General features: G+C 39.3%; 1 protein-coding gene across 4 annotated transcripts in view; it reads left to right on the top strand.

The window, feature by feature from the left end:
• SCN5A (sodium voltage-gated channel alpha subunit 5) overlaps positions 1-26143 on the top strand; it is a 165027-nt gene that overhangs the window by 38964 nt on the left and 99920 nt on the right. For all 4 annotated transcript variants that reach the window (XM_026051896.1, XM_026051898.1, XM_026051897.1 and 1 more), the window contains exons 7-11: positions 2701-2764; positions 14724-14865; positions 16472-16669; positions 20616-20798; positions 23182-23583. In XM_026051896.1, coding sequence (XP_025907681.1) covers positions 2701-2764; positions 14724-14865; positions 16472-16669; positions 20616-20798; positions 23182-23583 — 989 coding nt within the window. The remainder of the gene's footprint in view (positions 1-2700; positions 2765-14723; positions 14866-16471; positions 16670-20615; positions 20799-23181; positions 23584-26143) is intronic.

Here is a 26143-nt window from a genome sequence, read left to right as displayed (position 1 = left end):
TTTGAATGACAAATTGCTTGTTGTGAGCATTTTTGAAAATACTGCAGTTTTTCTCTTCAAAAATCCCTCTTTCATTTATCAGTAGGGAATCAGTAATTAGCTTTTCATCAGACTGCAGCTTGTCATGGTCAGTGCAAACTTCATTACGCAGTTGCAGACTCCGTGGCATAGATATTCTCTCTCAGCAGCATCCAGGCACTGATTCCTCAGTACGCCTTTCACAGAGCTCTTTGGCACCTACTATGTTGCTTGTTTTAGAAATGTAAATGTTTAAGTCAGCAGCAGATGACAGAGTTGTGTGTATTCTGGAGATCTGAAAGCCCACCCGCAATACTCTTTCTTGCTTGCTCACACATCTCCTCTCCTTCCTTACTTCTGTTGTTTGACACCATGCTCATCTCCTGGTTCAGCTGACCATGAGTTATTGGTTCAGTCTTTAGTGGGCTGGCTCTATACTCAAGGGCTGCAGTAATATCCAGAAGCAAGAGGTTAAAACAGTGTACATAATTGTACAGCATCACTTAGGGACTTGAAGCAAAATAAATAAATAAGGCAAAAAGACAAGATAAGACAAGCTTAAGGCACAGAAATCATAACTAGAGGTGTGAGGAATTCAAGGATTTGGGTTTAAATCAGACTTTTGGAAAAGGCTGTCCAGGGAGGTTGTGGAGTCTCCTTCTCTGGAGGTCTTCAAAACCCGCCTGGATTCCACCCTGTGCCACATGTTCTAGGTGTGCCTGCTTGAGCGGGAAGCTTGGACTAGATGATCTCTTGAGGTCCCTTCCAACCTTGAATATTCTGTGATTCTGTGATTCTGTTAAGCTCCTTGTATAGAAGAATGCCTTTCTTCAAAGCAGAAGCCATGGCGTTCTGCAGGAGTTACTGGGTAAAATTTTTAAATCTTACTGTGGGGGCAAATCTGCTTAGACCCTCTATGGTCCTCCTGGTCTTAATATTTAAAGTATGAAAAGTTGCAATTTCCAGGGAGTGGTGTTTGTTTGCAAAGTTCAGGATATTCCATGTAGCGATACCATCTCTACAAGATATAAAACCACTACAGTTTATTGTCTATGGCAAGATTGTGCCGTATTTTCTTCTTATTAACAGTCTGTTGGGTTTGTATCACTAACAGTACATATCCCAAATAAGACACCATCTGTCCTGAGAACAGCAGAAGCCTTTCTCCAGCAGAACTAAGGAGTGATAGCAGATGCAACTCCTCAAACTCCTCCTCCCTTTGGAGATGGTTCAGAGATCTTTAACCGTATCCAATACCTTTATGTTGCTGACAATCAAGATATTTAGATAGAAAGACCACATATAAAATGAAGTGGAAAAGCGTACAATATAAGCAGAGTATATACAGTGTTGACTCGTGAACACCATCACATGCCCTCATAACCACAGAGCTCATGGACAGTAATTCCCTCTTGGCATGCATCAAGGCAGGGCTTTTCCACTGCTCGCAGCTTACTCAGAAAGCTATAGCACATCTGTTCAATGGCTTGAGCCACTGAGCATTCTTTGCATAGCCTGCCTGGATAAGCTGTCACTTGTGATTTTTTTTAAAGCATTTCACAACGTGGGGTTAGCCTAGAAGAGAGAACCTCCTTTGAGCATCATCTGCAGAGGCCCCTCAGTTCCCAAAGACATGCTGGGTAAAACCATCACCATCAGGTCCTGTGTCAACAGGGCATCACGTCCTGCTGCAATAAAGTGCACCGGTATATCCACCTTTTATCAGGAATCTTTTGGCCTGTCTTGCAGGTTATGTTTCTAAATCAATGCTTTTATCCTCTCTTTTTTGCTAACCTTCAGATTTAGAGATACTGCTTAGAATGATTCTTTTCTGAAGATCCTTTCTTTTAAAATGTTTTTGATAGTCTTTTTGAGAAGATTGGTTCCTGTTCTGTTTCTCTGAATTTTAGACTTCTCTGTTGGCTGGGGAATAGGAGAGGGAGTATGTACACAAAGGCTCTCATTAACCTTGGGATGCTAATTTTCTTAAGCCTCATTGATAGTCAACCAGGGAATGATCCAAAGCACTTACATTTAGCTTGCTGCTTTCAGTCTCCCTCGAGAAGTGTCTGTCTCTCTCCACTGGCATTATGGAAGGCTGCATAGATAAATATTTGTATTTATGAATACTTCCTTGTTTGTTTGATCTTTAATGGGGTGCTTTTTTACTGTCTACTTCCTAAGCTGAATAGAACCCCTCATACTGGGGGAATGAGAGGCCTTTTTAATATTACTTTTTATCTTATAGGGAGTTACATTTTTAATCTATGAGTCAAGAATTTCTGTCATAAACTTCAGTTAACATATATCTCATCTTTTAGGGCCTAAAAAATATGACCAAATTAATGTATTGATTTCATTAAGTATTGCTATGCATATTATCATTCTCATTTACATTAGCTAGAACAAGCCTATATGATGTTTCCTTCATACCTACAATGCTACACCTAATAAAGTGCTGTTTAATACCAAAGATAACCATGTAAAAAAGAAAAATATCTTTTTAAAACCTGTTAACAACTCATAAAAGTTAAAATAATTAAAACAAGGCAAGAACATTGAATTCATCAAATCTCTCAATTACTATTCCTATTGTATATGCTATTTGGTGGATAATATTTGTGAATGTTATAATTTTGGAAAAGTACTTGTTAAAAAGTAGTTTCTTCTTTTCCATCACAGTGAACTACTTCATAAAAAATGGTACAGAAGATGTGTTACTTTGCGGCAATAGCACTGACGCTGGGTAAGTTCTTTAAAAATATCTTTACTTCTGTTTTATTTTTGCCACATTTTCTTTCAGTTCTGTCCACTTATCAGCAGCACGAAGTAGACATTTCCACTTACTAGTGTCAGTAATAATAACAGAAGAGATAATGACAATATTATGCATGGTAAAATGATTTTCTGAACAGCTGGGAAGAGAAGTTTGTGTGTCACTTATTGAGGTCTACAATCTTCAGGGGTGTTATTACAGCTCCTTATTTAATGCATTTAATTTTCTCCTTAAAAAGCACTGAAGACTAAGTAATACTTTGGCTAAGTGGAGAGTATTTTAAAGGAAATTGAAGATAAAAGGAAACAAAAATGCTACAGGGACCTAGATTGTTGATGAATTCAACAGGAGGATGAACAAATTAATAAACACAAGTTTCTCATTAGTCTTCAAACGCACAGTTACCCCTTTCCAGGTGTAAGGTGCATAAGCATTTGTGCATGTGTCTCCTTTCTCAGAGTACAGGCAGGTATACCCGGAATATTTCCTGTAGCATAATAATTTATTCTGTGTTAAGGACTTCCCTCATGTCCTTGCCACCTGTAGATACAACCTGCTCCTGCCTGCAGACCTCAATCTCTAAGCACATTGTCTGAATAAGTGATAAGAGCTGGTAGGTTCCTGAAATCTTGAGGGAAAACGAAGAACTGAGTTGGGATGGAGAGAGATGAGGTCTCCTGTGGGCCAGAGGAAGTTATAATTCATGCAGAGATTCTTGGATATGATGGAAGTTACAAGAGGAGGATGAAAGGAAATCTTAGACTAGTGGGATGGATGGGCTTTTGATCTAAACATGAGAGCATATGTGAACCAAGGGGTGGAAACAAGGCCTTGAGTCAGGTTAAGGAAGAAGACAAAGTGTTCTCATTTCAGAGGATGATGTTTTAAAGTGGTAGAATTAAATGAAAATGAGTGAAAATGGGATTAAATTAGGAAGAACTTAATGTGAAAGCAAGTATGCATGCACAAGGATGCAGTAGACAGATGAAACCAAGAAAAAAATATAAACTTCCTTCTGGTCAGGACTGGGAGAAAAAACCATGGGATGCCAGAGAGAGAAGCTTTGCTTTCTGCTGCCACTGTCTATATCTGTATTTAGAGAAAACAAAGGATAAACTGAAGTGTCAGCCTTCCCTCTGCATGTCTTGCATGTCTGATCTCTATTGCCAGTCTAATTTAGGCTGTAAGCTCCTTGGGCAGAGGGCCATGCTTTCCTTTTTGTTTGTTCCAAGGAAGGTACAATGTCAGCATTCATTAATTAAGTGCTTTGTTGATTGTAATACATTGCATTTATCCAGGCTCAGGCTGGACTCCAAGCCTACTGGGATATTTCCTGGGGATCCCAGGATTTGGCAGTCTACCTATGGCCAAGGACTTCAGCCTTTGCTAGCTTATTGACAGTAATATTGAGCAAGAAATGTTCAACATGGCAACAATATGTTGCACATCATGAAATATTATACATTGTTCTCCCTGATGACTTGCGCGGTGGCGGTGGCAGGCTGCTAATGCCACGAGCAATGTCAAAAGGGCTCATTATGTTATGTGTAGTTTGTGAATTATGACTGAAGGATTCCTGCTCTGGAACTGTCCAAATAACAGAAGGATGTATGGATTCAAGAACTGGGTTCCAGCAGGATATATTAGCAAATCCAGTCCTGTTTCCTTCCCTAGACGGACATGTCAGCAAGAAGTTGTGCTTATAGCAAACCGCATGTGGAGGCTCTAGGCCTTTGAGAGAGTCACAGCCCAATAGAGTGAGGGAATAACTTCCAGACTACCATGAGGAAAATGTCACCCCCAGGCCCTGGCACTTATTAGTGTATCTTGAGCCATTAAGGAGAACCAATTTTCCCTTTGCTCATCGGCGCATTTCTCTTCAGCTTCTTGCCAACTTAAGTATTTCATACCATAGGTTAATGATTGATTTTAAATGCCTAAGAATGGGACAAATACCCCTACTATTTTTCATGTCAGGATTAGAAAGTGTTGTCTCATCTGCAGTACCTTGCGCTGAGTTCCTGCCTATCATCCACTCCCATTATTTAAAGAAATGAAGATAATTATGATGATTCTAAGCCTCAGGGGGGTTAAAGTCATGTATCCATATCTTTTAGGATTTACACACTGACATATCCAAAAAAAGTAGGACTTGTTTCCATATCTTTTCATGGGCAAAGCCCCATGTTGCTGAAGAGCTACACCACAGGATCAGGATAGGTTAGTTAAGAGTGAGTGGGTTCATCATATTTTGTTTCCCCTATTTATTAGAGGTACAATTAATGACGAGTGAGAGGCTCTCAGTTTGGAATCCGCTACCATGTCAGGTAGAGGAGACATCTGACAAGGCAGAGTCTGAAATTTCATAGCATTTTTGGATCTTATTGCTACCCTTTCTCTGGACTAACTTGAATTTATTGGCTTCTGGGGTGCACTGAGGACCCAGAGGAAATGTGGGGAAGGCTGGTGCCATGTGTGCACTCCTGAAGGGATTTGTTGTTAGAGTGAGGATATCTGTGTTGTGGCCGAGATATTAAATCTCGAGGTAATTGACAAAACCACTTTAGTGGATTTTTAAAAGCAAGTTAATGACACTCTGAGGTTTGGCTGGTTGCTGTTAGAATAGAAGAGTAAAAAAAAAAGAATCTAAATAAATCTGCTATGGCAATTATTAGGTGAGGAGACTCAGATGGTCTGATGTAAGAGTTTTTAGAGATGGAGACTGCAACCTGAGCTGAAACAGCAGGCCAAAATCAGCAGGGAAATGATCATCAGTGGATGCTATATCACAGGCAACCTAATTATCTCAAAGGTGGGGGCCTTATTACATTACTAGGAGGGACTGTTTTCTGAACAAGCACCCAAACTGCCAATAAAGCAGGAGGTAATGGATCTAGCTAATATTGATTTTAGCTCAGAAGGGATTTGAATAGATGGATGTCACTCAGCAGCATGCATCTCTAGTACTTTACCTGGCAGATAGAAGGAAGAAATATGTTTATTTTTTTCAGGTGTGCTCAAGCACCCTTGAGGAGATACTTTAAAAATCACATTGCAGAGACATGACAGGAGTGTTGGGGAGAGGACACAATTCTTGGCTGCTCAAGGGGCAGCTTGTCTGTGGGGTTTCCCATGTGATACCTCGGAAATTTTTTTCCACATGCGTGAAATTTTATTTTTCTTTATTTAATCAAATAGAACTTTTGTGTTGTTTTTGTTTTGTTTATACAACTGCATTTTTTCCACCTTGATGTACTGATGTTACAAGTAGAATTTGCTTTGTTTTTACAAGGAACAAAGAGTCCAGTGGAAACAAGAAGTAATGTTTGGAGTAGAGAGAAAATCAAATGATCGTGATCAAAGATTTTCTTTGGCTCAAAGTGAATGCTGGTGACACGTGCTCCCTGTTTCACAACAGGCACATTCAGAGCACTACGTTAATGGAAAAATCCTCTGCTCTGAGACATGTGTCGCAGATTGGTCAGACACTGGAAGTGATGCTGATACTTTTAACAAAAAAACAAATGGAGTGTGATATTTACAGAATTATTCACATTTCTAGTTCTAGTTTTAGGGTTAGATTTGGCTTTTCTTTTGGATATGGCTGACCCGGGATTTATCCTTGTTGATTATCTTTGCCATTTCAGCTACTTTGATTTGATTTGGTTAAAACACTTGGAGAAAGCTCGATCACTGATTTTTCAAAGGGATTACAAATTCTCCTATTAGTCTCCCTTGCCATTTAATTACTGATTTAGTAGCTTGTACAATTTTGGACACGTGCTTTAAGTTCTGAGAAAAGGTCCGGTACAACAACCGAAGGGCTAGAAGACCTTAGCCAGAAGCGGAGGGTGGAAGCTGCCCTAGCCATCATGGAACCTGGTGGTAACCTCACAGTTTGCAAGGGTCTGCATGCAAAGGAGGTGGTAGAGTTCACCCTTACCAGCAAGCAGCACTATGCTCTACCATGTCAAAGTGGTCCTTGAGGGCTGACTTGCCGTATATCTGCAGGTATGTATGGGGAGCTCTTGGGTGATACCACCAAAGGCAAATCCTATAGCTGGACCCTTTCTTTCACTCTTTTAAAAGGATTTGTGAGTAATGGCAAGCCTAGGTGCATGATGCCTGTCCAAGTTGATGGCACATGGCCAGCACCATGCAAAATGACTAGAATGGGCACATATGTCAGGATGACTTGGCCTGATCCCTATTTTTAGATAAAACTGAGCACCAGTAGCTCCTCTTCCAGGTATTTCCCTGCTCTAATTGCTGGACAAATCTCTTAGTAAATGGTCTGTGCAAAGCACTATGCAGCACCATCCGGACTTGTGCCACCAGTACAATTACCGCATGCTCCTTATTGCTGAATATTAACTATGCATTTTCATAAAATGCCCAATACCATGCAGTCTTGCTTCCTGTCAGACTTAAGGGGGCTGCAACCACTTCGAATTATCTGTCCACAGAAAAGCAAGATATATTTCACCTCTAAAGCTGAAATACAATGCTGTCATAGTTTCACTGGGACATTTTCCTTCTGCCGTTTTTCTTCCTCCTCAGCCTGAAGGTTCGGAAGAGCAATAGCAGCAGCAAGGCAATTTTTCCTTTAGAAGAAACACAAAGTGGCAAAATGCTATGAACGTGCAGAAATGCCGTGAAACAAGCAGGAAAAAGAGCTACTTACCCCTTTGTTCTTTTCACTTTTTTCACTCATAACTACAACAAGGAACCAGCACTTTCAGAAAAGTGTATGTGTTCTAAGTGTATTGTATCCTCTTCAGATCTCAAGGTCGAGGTCAGACTGCTTAATTTCTTTTTTTTTTTTCCCTTCTCACATGATATGAACTGCATATTCAGCTCGTGGGCAGGAATAGTCTACAAGATCGTACTGACAATGAAAGTACATTTGCATCATGTCTCTACTGATATTACCAAAAAGACTAGTGAGCAGGAAGGAAAAGCAGCCAGCAAAGCTACTTCAGGATGCAACAAGAAAGCACCTTTGGCAACTGCATCCTAGGAACTGTTGCTATAGAAACTTTAGCTACCTTTATCCTCACTATGACCTTGATTTTTCTTAACAAGGGACATTAATGTAATATACAGAGTGGGGTAGGATTCTGTACGGTTTTGTAAATCCTGCTGTCACCAAGCTTATTGTGTGCAGGGGACATAGAGGGGACCATGTGATTCAATGCTTCACAAAGTCTTTAAGGGAGTCCTAACTCTTTCTACAGACCACTAGAGAAAAAGAAAAAAAAAAAAAAAAGGAAAAAAAAAGTCTTTGTTGTGGCATTTTGGGACATTTTATTAAGATAATTAATGTCAGCACATAAAACCAGACCGGATACCTGTTTTTGTAGTTACGACGAGTACCAGAAGCAGCGTTTCTGTGCTCAGTACTCCAAGCCAGCGCACTGTCAGCAGTGCTCACAGCGCGTGTAGCGAGGCAGCACTTTGATCTCTCCCAAATGCAGTAATAGCTTTTCTTTCGCTTTCATATGTCCTCCATGTGGTGGTTAAAGCTGCTTGCGAAGGCTTATCACACCCTTCAAGGCTGGAGATGAAGCACGCGCTGCACGGAGGAGTGGTGCTGCTCTCAGACACTTCCCGTGTTTCCCCCACTGCCGTTGTGCATATCTGCTGCTCTCACTGGTGCTCTGCTTGCAGCAACCTGCATGAAGTGCCCTCCAGAAGAGTGAGCTGCACAGAGTGCTCTCCCACCTTCCTCAGGCCCCGCTGCAAAGCTGGTGTGCCACACAACACAACCTGTAGAGTTGTATGGCCTGTAGAGTGAGGAAGGAGCTTCTGTTCCCCAAAACAACTGCTTTAAATTATCACCAAAGTGATGGTATTTTGCAAAGAGCGAACTGTATTGCTTAAACTGTTAGAGCTTATGACCCAATTACACCCTGGTTTAATAAGCAATAACAGTCCTTCAGACTGTGCAGTATATCTTAAATGAGTCTAACTAGATTTCTGATGCAAATAGCATAAGCTTTTCTGTCTACTCTGTGTCGATTACAATGGTATTAGGAAGAGAGTGGCTTGCTCATGGCGACAAAGCCTCTCGAATGTGTGTAGGAATCACAAAAAAGCAAGTATGTCAGTTGGAAGACGATGCAGGCACTGTAGGGGCAACATTATGTATTGTATAGATACAGATTTTAGAGGTAACATTAATAGTCTCCACTCCCAGAGATCATATTGTGTATTTGGAAGATGATGTCACTAGTCAAATAGTGGCAGTAGGGAATAAATCCGAATCCACTCACTTCTTAAGGATGGGTAGCCATTACTTCTTAGCCAAAGTTGTAATAGGCTCATCAGCAACATGAGAGGAGCTGACTGGCTACGGGTTGCATTCTTCATTAAAGAACAATCTCTTATTTTGTTTATGATGATAGTTGGCCAAAATTTTAGTTAATGAAGTCAACAGCAAATCTGTCATCCAGGCGCCTGATTGCCTGAGGACTCGTGAGAAGTTGCTATCTTACTACTGCATGAAGTCTAAAAAAGCGATAGTGGGTCAGATGGAGTTTTTCCTCTTGCATGTTTGCATGTGTGTACAAAGGGTTTGGTATCTCAGTCTAAAACTAGATTTTCCATGTGCCTGAAAACACAGGCAGCAGGGGAGTCTGTAACTTTTTTTGCATGTGCAAGCCAGTGTCATGCAGAGGTTGACCTGTAAGTCTGTAAGCAAGCCTGCTCAAGTAATCCTCTTTCCATTTGCTCCTTCAGTTTCAGCACTTGGTTTTTGTTGTCCTTTATTCAGAGCTCTTTTATTTTCTTTTCCCCACAGAATTTGTTTGGATTTTCTTGTATCTTGCTCCTTTCAGATCGTTAAACCTTTGACTTTAAAAATTGTCCTTCCAATTTTCTCCAAGCCCTCAGGCCTCTGGAGTGAGCACCACTGGGGACTGCAGTCAGGCCTCACCAATGTGAAACATTCTTCTGTGAGTCAAGAGTTGGTTCTAGCAATACCTTAGATGGTAATTAATGGAGAGCTGTAAGTCAGAGCCTTTAACAATGAAGAATTTTAATACGGCAAAACAAGAAAGAACAAAAGAAGAAGAATGTCCTATGAGCTTTAGAAAGACGAAACCCCAAAAACTGTGATGTCCAGCCATGGCCAAGATGATGCTGGGCTCACTCTCTTTCTCTAGTCATCCTCAGGGCATCTTTTATTTAAAATCTTGCTCTGTTTCAGAAAGGCCAGTTTCATCTTGTAAGAACGATAATTAGCCTAAAGATCTGTAATTTTTTATACTGCAGTTCCTTGACTCCCTGTCTGACTGCTGTTTTCCTCCCTTCAAATCAAAGGAGAAGAAGAAAACATTGAAAGTGCAGAGAAAAATATTGAGACCTGTGTCTTGAAGGACACAAGCCTCTCTGTGGCTCTGGGGACTTCAGCACAAAAAGGCAGGTCAAAGGGTGTGAGCATCAGCATGTCTTGGAGGCCATGGGTACCCACTCTCCTTCTAGCTGTTACTTCCATCCTTTGAAATCCCCTTGTACTCATGCAAGGATGTTTTTCATTCCATTAGAATTAGCCATGTATCAAATATTTCAACTATAAACTTTTCGCCTTGTTATTTTGAATTCCTGGCCTCAGGCTGTGCCCTCAGCAGAAACACTAAAAATCTTTTGCCACAATATGGTTAGGAGTCTTTTTGAGTTCTGGTGTGGGTTTTTTTGTTTATTTGTTTGTGTTTTTTTGCTGCTGTTTGTTTATTTTTTGGCAGGGAGATTCCCTTTCTCTACAGTTTTTTGCTTCTTTCACATACAATTCTGTGTAGCAAAGTATAGTTTGCTTCTTCAAGCAACATCAAATAAAACTGCAAACTTTACCTTCCAGATATCATAGCTGACATAGGCAGCTGTTTATTGCTAACACCTAGCAATACATAAACAGCACTTGCTATATTTCCAGGAACTGAATGTCACAATCCATAGTGGTTTAAAAATCTTCTTTTATTGCACAGGCGTGTTGGCCACTGCAGTCTGAATCAGCAGGTTCCTTGGCTTGTCAAAATTAAACTCTTGAGCCAAAGCATTTTGTAATTATGCCCCTCAGCTACAGCTCTCTGGCATTCCCAATCTATGTTACTTAAAACAAAGCTGTTTCTTATATTCTTTAATTTCCTGTACCAATGCCAGCTTAAAATGGTGATTAGAGCCTGATGGATAGGTAGGTAGACTGATGCTTTTAACTTTTCTGAATCAATGACACTAATTTTATTGTGATTAATTGAATGGCATCCTGTGAGGCTCCTGTGAAGGATGTTGTATTTATGTAGTTTGCTGTCATCGCCCATTCCAGTGCATCAGAGGAGAGTGCAATTGTGTGAAATGCTTTTCTGTAGGGAACAGAAGCTAAAGGCTTTGCTCAAACATCTAAAGAGGATGACATAATATTATTTATTATTATTATATTACATTAATATTATTATTAAATGGAGGATTTTATGCTCCAGCCACATCCTGAGACTCCTTTAAAATGTCCTTAAAAAAGGAGGAACGCGTGTCAACTCCAGAATACTGTTTTTATGTGAGATTCTTCTACCTAAGTTTCTGTAAAGCTTTTTTCTTTTTTTTTTTCTAGTAGCATTTTCTTTTACTTAAGTTTTTCTAAAGTTTTCCAACAACCCATGAGTTACTGCTTTTATCACCTAAAGGGGAGGAAGAGCAAGAGTAAGAAGTAGAAAAATAAAGGATTTTGTCTCAAGTGTCTTGTCTTCATAAGAGGGTTGTGATCTAATCTTAATAACATTTTCTAGGTGAAGTTCATGCTTTTCGTGATGAAAACACCTCGTTTGAATGCTCTTACAGCTGAGAGTGATATTAGAGTACCATGTGCAGTCATTGCAGAGGCAGACAGTACTTTCCACACCAGCAATCTATTGCTGAGAGGAAAAGGTTTTAGAGACACATAAAGACAAAAATAAACATGAAAAAATACTAAATGAAACAGAAAATGTTAGTCTGAGACACCATTGTTCACTTTCATAGTAAGAGGAGTTGCATTTCTTAGAGCTTTCCAAGCAATTTTAGTGGTTGCTGTAATCTACCTCAAAATGGAGCCTCCATTTCAGTGTCTGCAATGTTGACAGTGATCGTAATAGTCTGTAGACTCTGATCTTGTGGTGCCAAGAAGTTCGTGTGAAAGCAAATCTAAGTGCAAACACTACCAATATTTTCCTTTTTTTTTTTTTTTTTTTTTTTGACCACAGTGCTCTCTTACTCAGATTGGTGATTAGGGAAATTTAACAGCATGAAGAAATTGAGAGGATAAAGTTTTGCTTTCATTCAAAAGAATGGCAAAACTTCCATTTTGCCTAACTTATATTAGGTGTAACTTAGTTTCCAACCTGCTTAAGTTCACTCTTAAAGTAATATCTCCAAAGTATATCATGGATATACTCAACTGTTAGTAATAACGTTAAAATCCAAGCAGTGAGACCAGCTCAGTGGAGTCATTTCGGATAGGTCTTTAGTGAAAGACTAAAGAAAATCTCTCCATCTCTGGACACAGTCCATCTCTCCATAATCCATCTTAGTCCAACTTTGGACTGAGTTTCCACCAAAAGACATTATATCAATGCAGTCATTTTCTCACGGGGAAAACAAAATCTTACAAGGATTTTCATGTTCTGCTTGGACAAGAAGTCTTAGCACAAGTGAGCAAAGCACTTTTTTTTTTTTTAAGGAATCCAGAGGATCAATTTCTTGGAGCATTTCAATAATGATAGCAGTGTGCTGACCACTGTCACGGACAGTGTAGGCTGTAGCAGCAAATCAGCGCCAGAAGTCTAATGACAGACCCTTACAGCAGATCCTGCCTTCAGGAGATAGTCGATTTAGTTTGTAGGCTATTGCAAACAAGGACACAGATATACCAAAGAAATTCAGAGTGTATTTGCATATTTTATAGAGAAAAGACCCACAGTTGTAATTTCTGCATTTTTCTCTCCTTTAAATCAGTAATGCTAGTTTAAATAATATGAAGCCAAAGTGGGAAGCTTCTGGGAGGAGGAACTTTTAGGCCAACAGTGGAAAAAAAAAATAAGTTTCTCTATTTTATTTCTTTGTGAGATGTATCTACTATTGTTTAAATTCTCAACTGATTTAAATTTACTTGACTCTACCTAAGCTGATAGAATGACTTCTTATATTCACACTTGTCTATTGCATTTCATTAAACATAAACAGTTCTTTTTCATTTTGTTGTTTTTTCTACTGTCAACAACAAATATGGATAGGGTAACATCTTGCAGTGCTTCTGCATTCTCCTTTCATTATTCAAAGCTGACATTTAAAAATTTGTGCTTGACTAATGATATTAGATTAAGCCTCTTAAAGTGTTGTTGAGTGTCTAATGTAGGTGGCTGACACTGCAGGAGATTTGTAACTTCAAAACCTATAGAAACATATTCTCATCTGAACATGTAGTCCAGGGTTGCTGGCCTATGCTGTAAAAATTTGATCTTTATCAATATATAATTGCTATGTCTTTTCAAAAATTCCTTTATTTTCATACTGAGATATCCTACTTCCTCAGGAATCTCCTTTTTTTTTTTTTTTTTTTTTTTTTTTTTTTTTTTTTTTTTTTTTTTTTTTTTTTTTTTTTTTTTTTTTTTTTTTTTTTTTTTTCATTATTTATGTTGCCAGTTTTCAGTTTGTTTTATGGCACTAGTCTGCTTTGCTAAAAAACAGCAGTGGCTGAAGCACTCTGAGGGTTATTAGTGATGGAAAAAATTAAAAGCTGTGCACATTGGATGCATGACTGGTAAAGTGTCATTTAAGCTCAAGTGACTGGCTATTTCTCAGTAGCCAGTCTGTCTGAAGACAGTTCAGAAAGCCTTGATTCCTCCTTCTGGCAGGAGGGGTTTCAAGTTCACCATCTGCCAGAGCAGAGACTTTTGCTCTCTTAACATCTTCCTGCTTCGAGGTTGGTTTCTGCCAAAGCCTCTGATCTCTTCTGGTAATCGGGAAGTGTCAGTGGTTTGTGCTATGCAGGAATGGTGCGGGGTAGATCTTTTGGCTAAACATTTATTTTATGTGACAGTCAGAGCAAGGCTGTCCCTTCCACCTTACGATTCAACTGAGTACTTACATAGCATCATAGCTGTCTGTTAAGCAGAATATTCTCTCTCCTTTTTTTTTTCTTTATTTTTTTTTAATGATACAGGGGTTAGAAAATTGAGGGTTAGCAAATAATGCCACAGTTTAATGAGAATCAGTGATAATCATGCCAACCTTCATGCCATCTATTAAGGGAATCTGCAAGACACACCTGAAGAAAATTTTCCTGGGAGAACAGAAAAGATGTTATGATCATAGACTATTTTAGTGTCTCAAACAAAGTTTTGGGTGTTTTAGATTAAAGATTTTGAAGATTTAATCCTTCCATAGGGTACATGTATGCTAAGCAGTCTGAGGGTGGAAGGTACTCAGGTTATGTACACTGATATAATCCAGCCAGCAACAGATCATGAAGCCTGAAATGCTGGTTCACCATCACAGTGGTACCCGGAACTGTGCTAAAAGTCCATGTTTATGATTCTAATTAGGAATGATTGCCAGGGTAACAAAGATATTTAAGCACTAAGACTAATATCCTACTGACTCCCCTGACTCCTGTCTATTTCAAAAACCTGGTATAAGAGGCACTCATTTACCATTGCAGCTCAAGCTCAATTCTCTGTTTGTCCTTTCAAAGAAAAAAATTATTTCACAGTAGTCTTTGGTACTATGAATTAGCTATACACCTGTGTTTGTCTCTTGTGTTTTCACTCAGTGGTCAAATTTACGTATAAGCCTATAACTGAAAGGATTCGGTATGATTCCTTGGAAATCAGTTCCTCTACACTGAAGCCATTTATAATATGCCTAAAAAATATAACATTTGTTGTCTCATATTTTTAAGCTCGTGTCCCGAGGGATATATATGCCTGAAGGCTGGGGAGAACCCTGACCATGGCTACACGAGCTTTGACACTTTTGGCTGGGCCTTTCTCTCTTTGTTCCGTCTTATGACTCAGGATTATTGGGAACGTCTCTATCAACAGGTATGAGTTTTTTTGTAAATTTTTAAAATATAAAGTAAACACACCTGTTGATTACAGGTTACAGTTAAATATCCAATGATTAAAAAGAAGAAGAAAAGATGATTAGATGAACTGATCACTGTGTTCTGGGCAAGAGTCGCCAATTGCTGCAATTAATTTCTTAGGAGTGATGGTACCGGAAGACATGAAATTGGGTGTATGGAGACAAAGGGGAAACTTGGTACTTAGAGAAAGAAATTTTTGAATGAGCAATTTACCTAAATTTGAATGAAGTTTACCACTTAATAAAGATCACCACATCAACACTTAATGGTTGGTTGGTGACAGGTATAACATGAACTAGTCTCCTGTGTCCAGCTCAAAAGAAAAGTCTAGAAAAGTTCCTGTGTACTTGCCATATCTCTTATTCCAAGATAGGACAATGAATATAAATTCACTGGACAATGAGACCACCTGGTATCCTTTCAGTTCTCCCTATGGATTTTTTTTTCACCAGGGAGCTCTAACAGCTAAGGGTGCTGTTGGAGTCCTATTTAACTTATCGTCCTGTTTGCAAGATTGTCTGGTTACAAATACCCATTTTAGCATATATTTCTTGAAATGTGTATGAGCTCAGAGAAACTGTATGTTAAGTACAGTAAGTAAGTAAGTACAGTAAGTAAGATGCCATTGGGCATCTCAAAAATGTCCAAACTGAAGGATACTCTTAAGGAAATCAATGGAACTAGCAGTGCAGCTCTGAAAGTCCTGATGTAGACATCTTTGAAGGTACAGAGAATTTCAACTTCATATGCTGTCGGTTCCTCAGTTTGGTTTCAGGAGAACAAAAAACAGAATGAAGTCAAAGATTCTTTAAACCACCATAATCATTTCCTTGGTAGAGAACTTATGTACAACTCAGGAAAGTTGAAACTTTCACTGCAGTTAACACCAAGACCTTTGATTATTTGACCCGATAATACCAGAGAGTGATTTCTATTCTACCACTAGCATCAAGTTCTTGACCATGGGAGAGATCCATAACAAGCTCAATCTGTTACCCTAAACTTCTAAACTTCATTATTGTCAATAAATCTGGTAGAGAATTAGGCAACACAGTCACTGGAGCCCAGTTCATTATTCTGAAGTAGATATCTAAAAAGTTCAGATGAATGATACTCTGAAAGTATCTATTTTTTCTCCACTGACTATAAAGAGACCTAGAATGTAAATACCTAAAGGCAAACCAGATGAATACTGGTTGGAAAGTCTTTATGCATGGGACAAAAATAGATTGGATATGTGAGAGAAGCTTTCACTGAAGTTGATTGTAAGATTACGTGCTCTCAAAAAAAAATCCAGCAAGTGTTTGACGAAGGAGGAAAACATGTTTGTATCTTTCTGCAAGGCACATGGAATTTTTTTCTGCAGCATAAAAAATTCTTTAAAAGATTATTTCCTTGGATGTAATTTTCATTGGTCCAGAAAAGCATGCTGCTTGGGCTATTAGCAACTACAGAACAAAATATTACTATAAATATAAGTTCCTAAAAAAATGAAACTTTTTTATTTGTTTGTTTAAAAGTATTATGAACAAATGTTAGCCATTTAATTTTTGTATTTACAGACTCTCAGATCTGCTGGGAAGATCTACATGCTCTTTTTTATGCTGGTCATCTTCCTGGGCTCATTTTATTTGATCAACCTGATTCTGGCTGTTGTAGCCATGGCTTATGAAGAGCAGAACCAAGCCACTATTGCTGAAACAGAGGAGAAGGAAAGGAAGTTTCGGGAAGCTATGGAGATGTTAAAGAAGGAGCAGGAGGTCTGTAAGCTATGACATGATTAGTGTTGGGTAATTTGTTCAATACCTTGACATTCACATTATTTTACCTTTACATGATCACTGAAATAAGAGTTTTCTTGAAAACAGCTTGTTGTTTATTATCCAGAACAGAGATATTGCATTCCTTTCTAAAAGAAAAATGATGGCTCTTCCTGTTAGAATTGGGGGCATTTAGGGTTTACATATAAATAGCTGTACTGGTTTAACTGTATTAGCCCAAGCCATCAAAGGAAGTTGGTTGACATAAAATATATTTTCATGAGAATATAACTACATTTTCATTGAGCACAAACCAATGATTTTGGTAGCTCCTTCACAGGCCTGGCTGAATATTCTTCCTTCAGGTCTCATTCATGCTCATTTCCATGCTGTTTCATTCAAACAGCCATTAACACCCAATTGCCTGATAAAGAAGATAACAATGGAGGGCAAACAAATTGAAACATAAATGTCTTTGTACCCAAGCAAATGAACAGGCAAGTATCTAGGTTAAGTTTTGCACATTATGCAACAGATATGGGTTTAATGTCATGTTGCAAGTCTGAGTAAAAATGGAGGCCAAAGCAATATAGTCCTAATAGCACTAGTTAATTTGCCTGTGGTTTGTGTGGAGTAGAAAGTCTTTATTAACCAACTGAAGAGAACATTTTAGATGTTGTGAACAAGAAGACAATAAGAAAATGAGTCTGAAATAGCATGCAACGCTGTATTTCAGGGAAATAAATGCTTGATACACAATATAAACTAATATACATAATTTTCGTTTGGGTATGTATGGCTTCAGGGTCTAATCCAAAGCCCATTTAAACCCTTGGAAAGAAAATAGAAAATACATTTCATCCTTGACAAAGTGTTGGTAGAGGCTTATGCATCGACTAAGTTCTTTTAAAGATCTATTTTGATGGTTTAAGCAATAGGTAGAAGCAATTTAGTCCATATATAGGCACTTTGCACAGAATAACTTTCTGCCATAACCTTAGGGAGTAAACTGAACTCCAACTCATACCTATTTTATACAAATTTTCATGTGTTTTGACTCCAGCAGAGCTCTTCCTAATAACAGTCAACTCTGGTAGCCCCAGCTATAATTAAAAGATACTTAAGAATTTCCTTTTGAAGGCTTTGATTTCAGTTAAACCTGCATGTATGTACACACACACAAAAAAAAGGAACAATAAGCCATGAAAGTCAGAATGTGCCAAAATAAAGGTTGCTCATGCAAACGTAATTTGTTCCTTTTATGTATATGCATTATAGCATAGTCTTTTCTCACATGATCATGTCGAATTTTTCCTGGGCTTACACGGTACAGAGGGTGGACAGTGCATGACTCAAGAGCAGCTCTTCACTTCCACATCATTCTCTACGTAACCTTAGGTCTACTCAAGCATACTACTTCTTTTCAGACATTTTGTTCAAAGCCTGCTTCAAAGGGAAAATAACTAATATCTTCAGAGGCTTTTCAGTGCCTTTTGTCACCACGTAAACTTCGTGTGCTTCAAAAAGATTCATGTGTATTTGCAATAGTCTTGGAATATTATCCTAATTTGATGGAGAGGAAACTTTGGAAAAGAGAGATTAAAGTCAAACATATTCATCCACTGTTTTTGGGGTGTTGGAGATACGTAGGCATTATTGCCTGTCACTTCGTATCTACCAGATACAGTTCTCCTTGTCTTCTCCAGGCATCCTGACTCCTGACGGGGATAATTTTGTACCTGTCTTTGAACAGGAGATGTTTGGTAGGATCCAGGATGCTTGTCCTGTATTCTTGGCTCAGTGGAGAAACATGTTACAATGGACAGGAATACCTTTTCCCCCAACCCTCTCCCCTCTCTTTTCTGACCTATTTAGTCTTTCCCTCACCCATTGCTCCTTTCTCTAGGGCTAATCTCTCAGCTGTCTTACCCGAGCAGCCTTTTCCCAAGTTTTGAATCAGCCTATTTTGCCCTAGCACTGAGCTCTTGCCTCAAGAACAATTTATTTGGAGTATTTTGCGTTTTTTTTAACAAGTAAAGAAGGGTAGAAACTTTTCAACCCAAGCAGCAGGGAACAAAATGCTAGGAAAATTAAAATTATCTTGATTAACAGTGAAAGGTACAATCCAAACAGCACAAACTACACTATTTTCTGGATAAATAAAATATGATGGCAATCAGAAAGAAAAACTGGAAGTTGTTTGATCAGCTTTTACACTGTGCAGTTCAAAGAGAGCACAAATATAATTGATAGGCCTGCTTGGAGACTGTCAGTCAATTTGTACAATTGCTGCAACACATTCCTAAACCTGAACTTAACACCAAAAGACTAGCTGAATCTTCATGAGGAGAAAACACTTCAGCAGGGCAATTAAATCAATTTACTCAAAAAAAAGAACAATAGCCTAGACTAGCGTCTGAACCCTCCTTCCCTGCTCTAAGCAGCTTGCTCATGAAAGGTATTTCCCCCAGGAATTAAATTTTGCTCCTCTCTCAGCTTGATAGAGCTACCGCTACTCCTTGAAATACATGATTGATTCTTTACATGGCTGTTAAGTGCCTTCACTTTCCTTGGACTGATGCCTGTGGGAGGAAGGGAGTATTTTGTTGCGGAGAGATGATTGCCTGTTTGATTCTAGCAGCTTACAGACAATAGCACTGAGGATTCACGGGTTTCTCCTGTTCTTGGGAACCTGGAAAGGTTTATATATATATATATATATATAAATTCAATCATTTTATGTATTCTGAATTGGGGCTCTGAAAATGGGACTGTCTCTGGGTCTGAAGTGGTTATTTCTCCAGACATGACCTTGTTGTTTGTGCTCAGAGCTAGCTTGGTAGAGGAACCCTCACTTTCCTCCTGCCTATACCCTGAACAGGCATCCACCATGCTGGGATAGGCTGCAGCTTCCTCTCTGAGTATATGGATTCTTCCTTTTGGCTGTTCATTTGCTTCCAAGCTTCTTTCTTTTCGTGCTCAGACTTTTGAGTTTGGCTTCTGCCGGGTTTCCAGCAGATTGTCCTTATCAGTGAGTTCCTGCAGTGATCTTTAAGATCACCAGCACAACTCTGAAGCACATGGCTGGCAAAGTTCACCTTATCTCCAATTAAGCCCATGGTTTTCTCCTTGGTCTCTCATCATAGCTGTCTGTGCTGCTGCTTGGGATAAGCGTTTACAAAGAAGTGCCAGCTGAACTGCCTGCAGTTACCAGTATTCCTCGGTGGTAGGATGGATATAGCAGGATCATGGCTCCATTCCTGTCCAACTTTCTTGATTTGAGGAGCTGAAGTTCAGAGCAGGTTAAATCAAGATCTCTCTAACTGGAGACTCAAGTATTATTATTATGGGGAGTAGGAGTACAGGGCATACATGCAGATGTGCACACACAGGCTCTTCCTCTAGTGAAATTCAGGAGAACCTTGTTCTTGAGGTCTACATAAAGCAGAAGATTTTATGTGGCCATTCTTAATGCTCCTTCATAGGTTTGGAGTAGATCTGAATTACAGCATGATCTGCACATGTATATTTACATTAGGAACTTGGCTTGCTGTAAGGGTGACAGAGCATGGGAACAGGCTGCCCAGAGAAGTTGTGGAGTCTCCTTCTCTGGAAATCTTCAAAACCTGCCTGGATTCGACCCTGTGCTCTACGTGTCCCTGCTTGAGCAGGGCAATTGGACTAGATGATTTCTAGAGGTTCCCTCCAACCTTAACCATGCTGTGACTCTGTGATTCTCCTAATGGCTAAGTGGAGAGCTTAGAAACATTAAGTCAAGTTCCAGCCACATGAGATAAATATATAATGAATGACCACTCAGAATTTTTATCTCCTATGCAACCTAAAACTTATGAAAAATTATTGCTGAACAGAATAATCATTAGTTCTCAGTGGCACCCTAAATCCAAATGACACATCTTGCACCTCCCACCATCTTTTCTTTTAGGCACTAGCTGCTAAAGGAATTGATTCAATGTCACTTAGCTCATTGGAAATGTCACCTTTAGCATCCAAAAATGCTAAAGAAAGAAGAAACAGGCGAAAGAAAACAAAGTCTTTGGGGGCAGAAGAATATGGGGAAGACCAAAGGAATCCCAAGACTGAATACGATGATGGTCAGAGGAGAATGGTAAGTCATGGTCTGAAATGTCACTATTTTTGCTGTGTATTTTGCTGGATAGACCAGCTGAATAGGCAATTAAAGATGAAACTTCCAGCTGCAAAGCAGAACCAGATATTTGACATTATGACTGCAGACATTCTGTGTTGGAAGGAAACACACTAGCACTTAATTTATAAAATTAATTAAAAATACCTATTAAACATTCTTATGAATTTGTTTTGTTTTGATTCTGTCTTATTATTATTTTCATTTAAAGATTACCCACAACCTGATTTTATTTTCTAATTTCACTCATCTGACTATACCTATCCTATCCCTATCAGGACTAAAATATTCTTAGAAGAAACATGCAAAGCTTAAAAAGGAAAAGGAGGATGAGAAAGGGGGAAGCTTGTCCTTGAGGGCATTTTTAATTATATACAAAGAAGATATTAACATTTTTCTATTCCTTAGCTAGTTGCCTTCAAGTCAAAACTTTGTGGCACTTGTTTCTACTTTGTATTTCAGGGAAAAAAAAATGGAGTGAGGCTGTTGTTAAATAGGCTTTAAATAAATGTTATTGACATGCATGAATATGAATCTGCACATTATGTATCAAATGATCATAAATAGCCTCAGATAATTTGTCTTTGCCTAACTGAGGGCAAAGTTTAAATCAGTTTATTTGTTTTTTTTTGAATAGCCATGTAATGGGCTAAGTCTTTTAATATTTTGTTGTCAGTGAATTTAGGGATATTTGGCAGCCATAAAAAGCTCATAAAAAACATGCAAGTGATGTAAGTAAATGTGACCAATTTAATAACTCCCCAGCTCACAAAATTTGCATAGAGTTGGATTTCTGTAAATGACATGTATTTCTACATGTTTTTTAATGGGTTTTTGTTGTTGTTTCGTTGGGTGACTGGGTTGCATTACTAATTATACCTTTGTTAAAGCTAGAATTGCTCTTTAGCTTCTCTCTGGATGAGTCTCAAGGCACCACATGCCAGAATGAACATGGATTGGAGCTGTGCATTGCAAGTTTGTTTCGTAGATTAATATTTCTTGTTTTCACTTTTCGCCCCTGGATGTCATATGCATGAGAGACATGGGAGACACATTTCAAAGCTTATAGTAAATCGTCTTTGTAAGGCTGTGTCTGGCATGGTTGGAGGGAGTGAGGCTGAGTCATCATTCAGATGCAATCTGAGCAGCTGTAAGTGTGTTGCCATCAGGAATCAGTCTCAATGACTGTGTCATGGAAACCCAGGCATGGATTTTTTGACCAGTTAAATTTGGTAGCAGTCCAAATGAGTTGTTTTTAGTTAGAATAGACCTGGATTTTGTACTTTTCCTTGTACCAGTGCCACAAAATAGTATCATTGCATAGTTTAGTGGTGTGAGATACAGTGCAAAATGAAATCACACTCATTTGTTTTGGCTGGTTTGTGGATACTGTGGAAATCTGACCTGTCTTCATATACATGCCTGGCTCATCAAAGAGTTCCGAAGAAGCTGAAAATTGTATACAGGCCATAAAATCAAAAGTATGTTCTGCCTAAATGCTCTTAGTCCATGAATTTCCTCCTCACAGCTTTGAGGGAAGGGGATAGACTTGAATTCCTTATGCATTTTCTGAACATCCTTTTCACTCTATCAGCTTATGTGTGTATTCAGTGCTTGGCTACATCTTGCTGATGCTCCACCAGAATTTCAGTCTCATTAGCTGACATCAGAGTGGATTTTCAAGGCTAATATTTACGTGTAAGGAAGTAAAGGAGACTGCTGTGTACTGAGGTTACATTCCCTTAAAGAGATATGTGCATTGGGCTAATCATTTTACAGATTAATGAATCATATCCCTCTTCTTGCTCTTCTTTTTATTTTTTTCTTTTCCTTTATCACCTTCTTCCGTCGTATTCTGCTTCTTCTTCCCTCTTCTCATTTTCCCAAGTTCATTTCCTGCCCTATTTCTTTATCTCTTGTTCTCCCACTTCAACCTTCCTTCCCTACCTGTTATGAAGATGTCTCATGAGTAAACTGGAGCTGGATCCTCTTCCCTGCTCCTGTCTTCTACTCCTTATGCTGCCTTCCCACATCCTTTGGCACTTATCAGATGGGGAGGGAGTAGAAGCAAAAGAAGTATCACTCTACAAGACCAATGCCACCTTGACCCCTCTTATTTCAGTGCATCTTTAGCTGTCATGTATAGACAAAAAAAACTTATGGCTAGGAATGATTATTCGACCTCTTAATTTTGCAAAGGTTGAATACATGTTAATAAGTCTTTCTCTCTGAAACACTGGGTTTAAAATGGAACTTACTGCTCTCCCCAGACCTTCCTTGCTCCTCAAAACGTTTTGCAAAATGTTGTTTCTCTTTCCCCTTTTTCCTTTCTGGGGGTTTCTAGACTCTCCTTGGCATTAGTTATGGTCCCAGTGCAAACTTGGTGAAGCGCAGAACCAGCCACGGAAGCATATTCAGTTTCCGACTCCGTGGCAAAGACACTGGCTCCGAAACAGATTTTGCCGATGATGAGATCAGCACTGCTGGGGAAAATGAAAGCCATCGAGGCGCTCTCTTAATTCCAAGATCTGGGAGGCGTCCAAGCGTGCAAAGTCAAGTGAGCCATAGTTCTCACCCTGCTACTCCCAACTGCATCCAGACGGGCAAAAGGAACAGCTCAGTGGATTGCAATGGTGTGGTTTCCCTGATAGGAGGAGGCATCGGGGCACTCAACCCAGACCCTACTTCTCCTGCAGGGTTACTGCTCCCCCCAGTTATTATGGAAAAACCTGGGACAGGCGACCTGGTGAGTACTTTATAACTTTTGTATGTGATTCACACTCTTGTTTCCTTCTAAATGTTATTGGAGTTTGTTGTAATTTATTTACATGGTAAACAATCTGCAATGGAAACTCAAACCCATCATCCTAGAGAACGTGGGAGGACAATGGGATAACTTCTACAATAGCTGGTGTCTAGTGCAGCATGAGACAAGTTCATGACTTCTGTGGAGACTTACTTTTCAGAGCTGTCTGGAGGCAAATCTCGGGTTTCGTAAGAATTTTCCTTTCTTGTAGGGATATTTTTTTAAGTTGCTTCCTTTTAGCATTTCAAAATATGACATTGTCCAGTGGCTAAAAAATATGTTGCTTTTAAAATGATTCAGTGCAATCTTTCAGTCTCAAGATTTCCTTTCTCTCATGGCTTTCTGCTTGTTTGCATCTCACCTTTGGTCTTCTGTCCAACTGCTTGAGGAGGGCACTTCTTACAACACAAATGTAGTTCCCAGAAGGGTTTAGTCTCCAGTGCAAATAAAGATCAGCACAGATGATCAGATGATCAACAGCCTTCAAGTCTTTTTCATATTTCCAAGGTCTTTGTCGCATAGCACCACCTTTGCAAAAATAAGAAGACTGCAAATAAAAGTATTACAACTGATACCATTAGGACCTCAATGTGAAGTCCCTTGGAAAAGCATGACCTGCCATTTTGGAAATAACTTCTGCACAAGCAGGGCAATATGGCCAATCATGCTTTTTTTTGCATCCTAGACCCACTCCAACTTGATACAGTGGGAATTGATCTCGGTAAAGGTAAATATCTGAAGCTCATCCCCCTCAACAGTCTTTAAAGCAATGGAGATCTAGTCACTTGTTTTTCATCTCAGAGATCTAAAATAGGTCAGATAAATCTGTCTGGCCCAGCGTGCCTATTTCTGCTCTTTACCTAAAAGAGAAGCCCAGGGTCATTAACTCAGCTACCGATATCTATATGGCATGTGAAAAAAGTTAGGTGAGATGCAACCCACTCAGACTGAACACGTGCCACTAATGGCTTAGATCAGGGCAGAGGAGAAAAGAAAATGAGATTCTAATGTATATTAGGCAAGATATTTCCTGAAGAGATAGGCAAGTGAGATGGAACCTAGCCGCAGTGTCAGATTATCAGTAAACTGAGAAGTAGCTTTTTCTCTAAAGCCAGACAGCTTCTTGCCTTTCAAGGTTTGGATTGAATTTTTTTCCTCACCTGTCTGGGCATTCCCTCAAGTCCTGTTTAGCAAACACAGTCGCAGGGTGTAAATTCAAGGAGAGAGAGTTCTTTGTGTGAGAATCTACGTGAGTAAGAGAATTCTCTGTTTTGTTGACAGTTTTGAGGCTGATATTCACACCTTTGTTTATTTAGCGCCTTGGTACACCAATTTTTACTCTCTTCAGATGAGGAAGGCCAGCCTTGAGAGTGGTCTCTAGACAGCTGAGTAACAGAAAAACTCTTTGTAGACAGTAGACTCTTCCTGGACTTACCTTGTCATGAAACAAGCTTCAGGTTAGAGCAATTATCGAAGAAAGAGTTGCTGTGTTTCTTAGAGAATAAAAATCTGAACTAAATGAGAAAGTCTTTGGTAGATGAGCAGTGGACATCCCCCTTTTTGCTGTAAGAAAACCAATTCTACAGCCTACTGAGTCTCTCCCAGCTGTCAGAAAGCTCAGCAAAACATGAGGACACTCAGCCCTTCACAGAAAATATCTCTTTTTTTTCTTTTCTTCTTGTAGGATTAGGCCCTAAGGTGACAGGGAGGCTTTGAGCTCTGCAGGCATTTCTTTTTATTTGCCAGCGTCCTGCCTTTTAAAAAATGGATGTCAAAAATTAAATGGCCTGGGTGGGTGAGCTCACTTGGCAGTTCTCTGGTCGTCTAGGAAATAACACTGAGACACTATAGTAACAGATGCTCATTCAGTGATGCAATGTGAAGGATGTTGTGTCTTCTGCAAAACAGGTTTGGTATCTAATCTATCCAGAAAACGTGAGCTGGAGTTAAAAGCTAATTGGCAAGGTGCCCATTGTCGTACAGACACATTAAGGAACTGTAAGCACTGGGCACGAACATACAGTCTCAGCTGTGGTCAGATGTAAAAGGAACTCATAAATCCAACACCTCAGCATGTCTAGAGATAAATCAACACACCCCAGGGCTTACTGCTTGATTATTTTTTCTGTTTTCTTGCAAAACTTCTTAAAACAGCTTTGTTAGCCATTCTGGTTTCTCTTTATGTTCTACTGATAGGTTTGGAAGATGGCAAAAATATGTGGCCAGGTGAAGTTTAAGTTATTAATTCCCCTGACCCTGCTACTGTTATTTGTTTTATATGATTGTAATCCCATGATGAAAAAGGACTCTATTGCACTAACTATTGTATTGTCTGGAAAAGGGGAAGAAGGGGAAGGGGAAGGGGAAGGGGAAGGAGGAAAAGGGAAGAGAGGGAGGGAGGGAGGAAGGGAGGGAGGGAGGGAGGGAAAGGAGGGAAAGGAGGGAGGGAGGGAAGGAGGGAGGGAAGGAGGGAAGGAAGGAAGGAAGGAGGGAAGGAAGG

Source organism: Nothoprocta perdicaria, unplaced genomic scaffold, assembly GCF_003342845.1.
Source record: "Nothoprocta perdicaria isolate Ctin4 unplaced genomic scaffold, notPer1 scaffold_80, whole genome shotgun sequence".
Classification (NCBI taxonomy): Eukaryota; Metazoa; Chordata; class Aves; order Tinamiformes; family Tinamidae; genus Nothoprocta; species Nothoprocta perdicaria.
The sequence above is the reverse complement of the archived record's forward strand: the minus strand, read 5'-3'. Positions and strand labels throughout refer to the sequence as shown.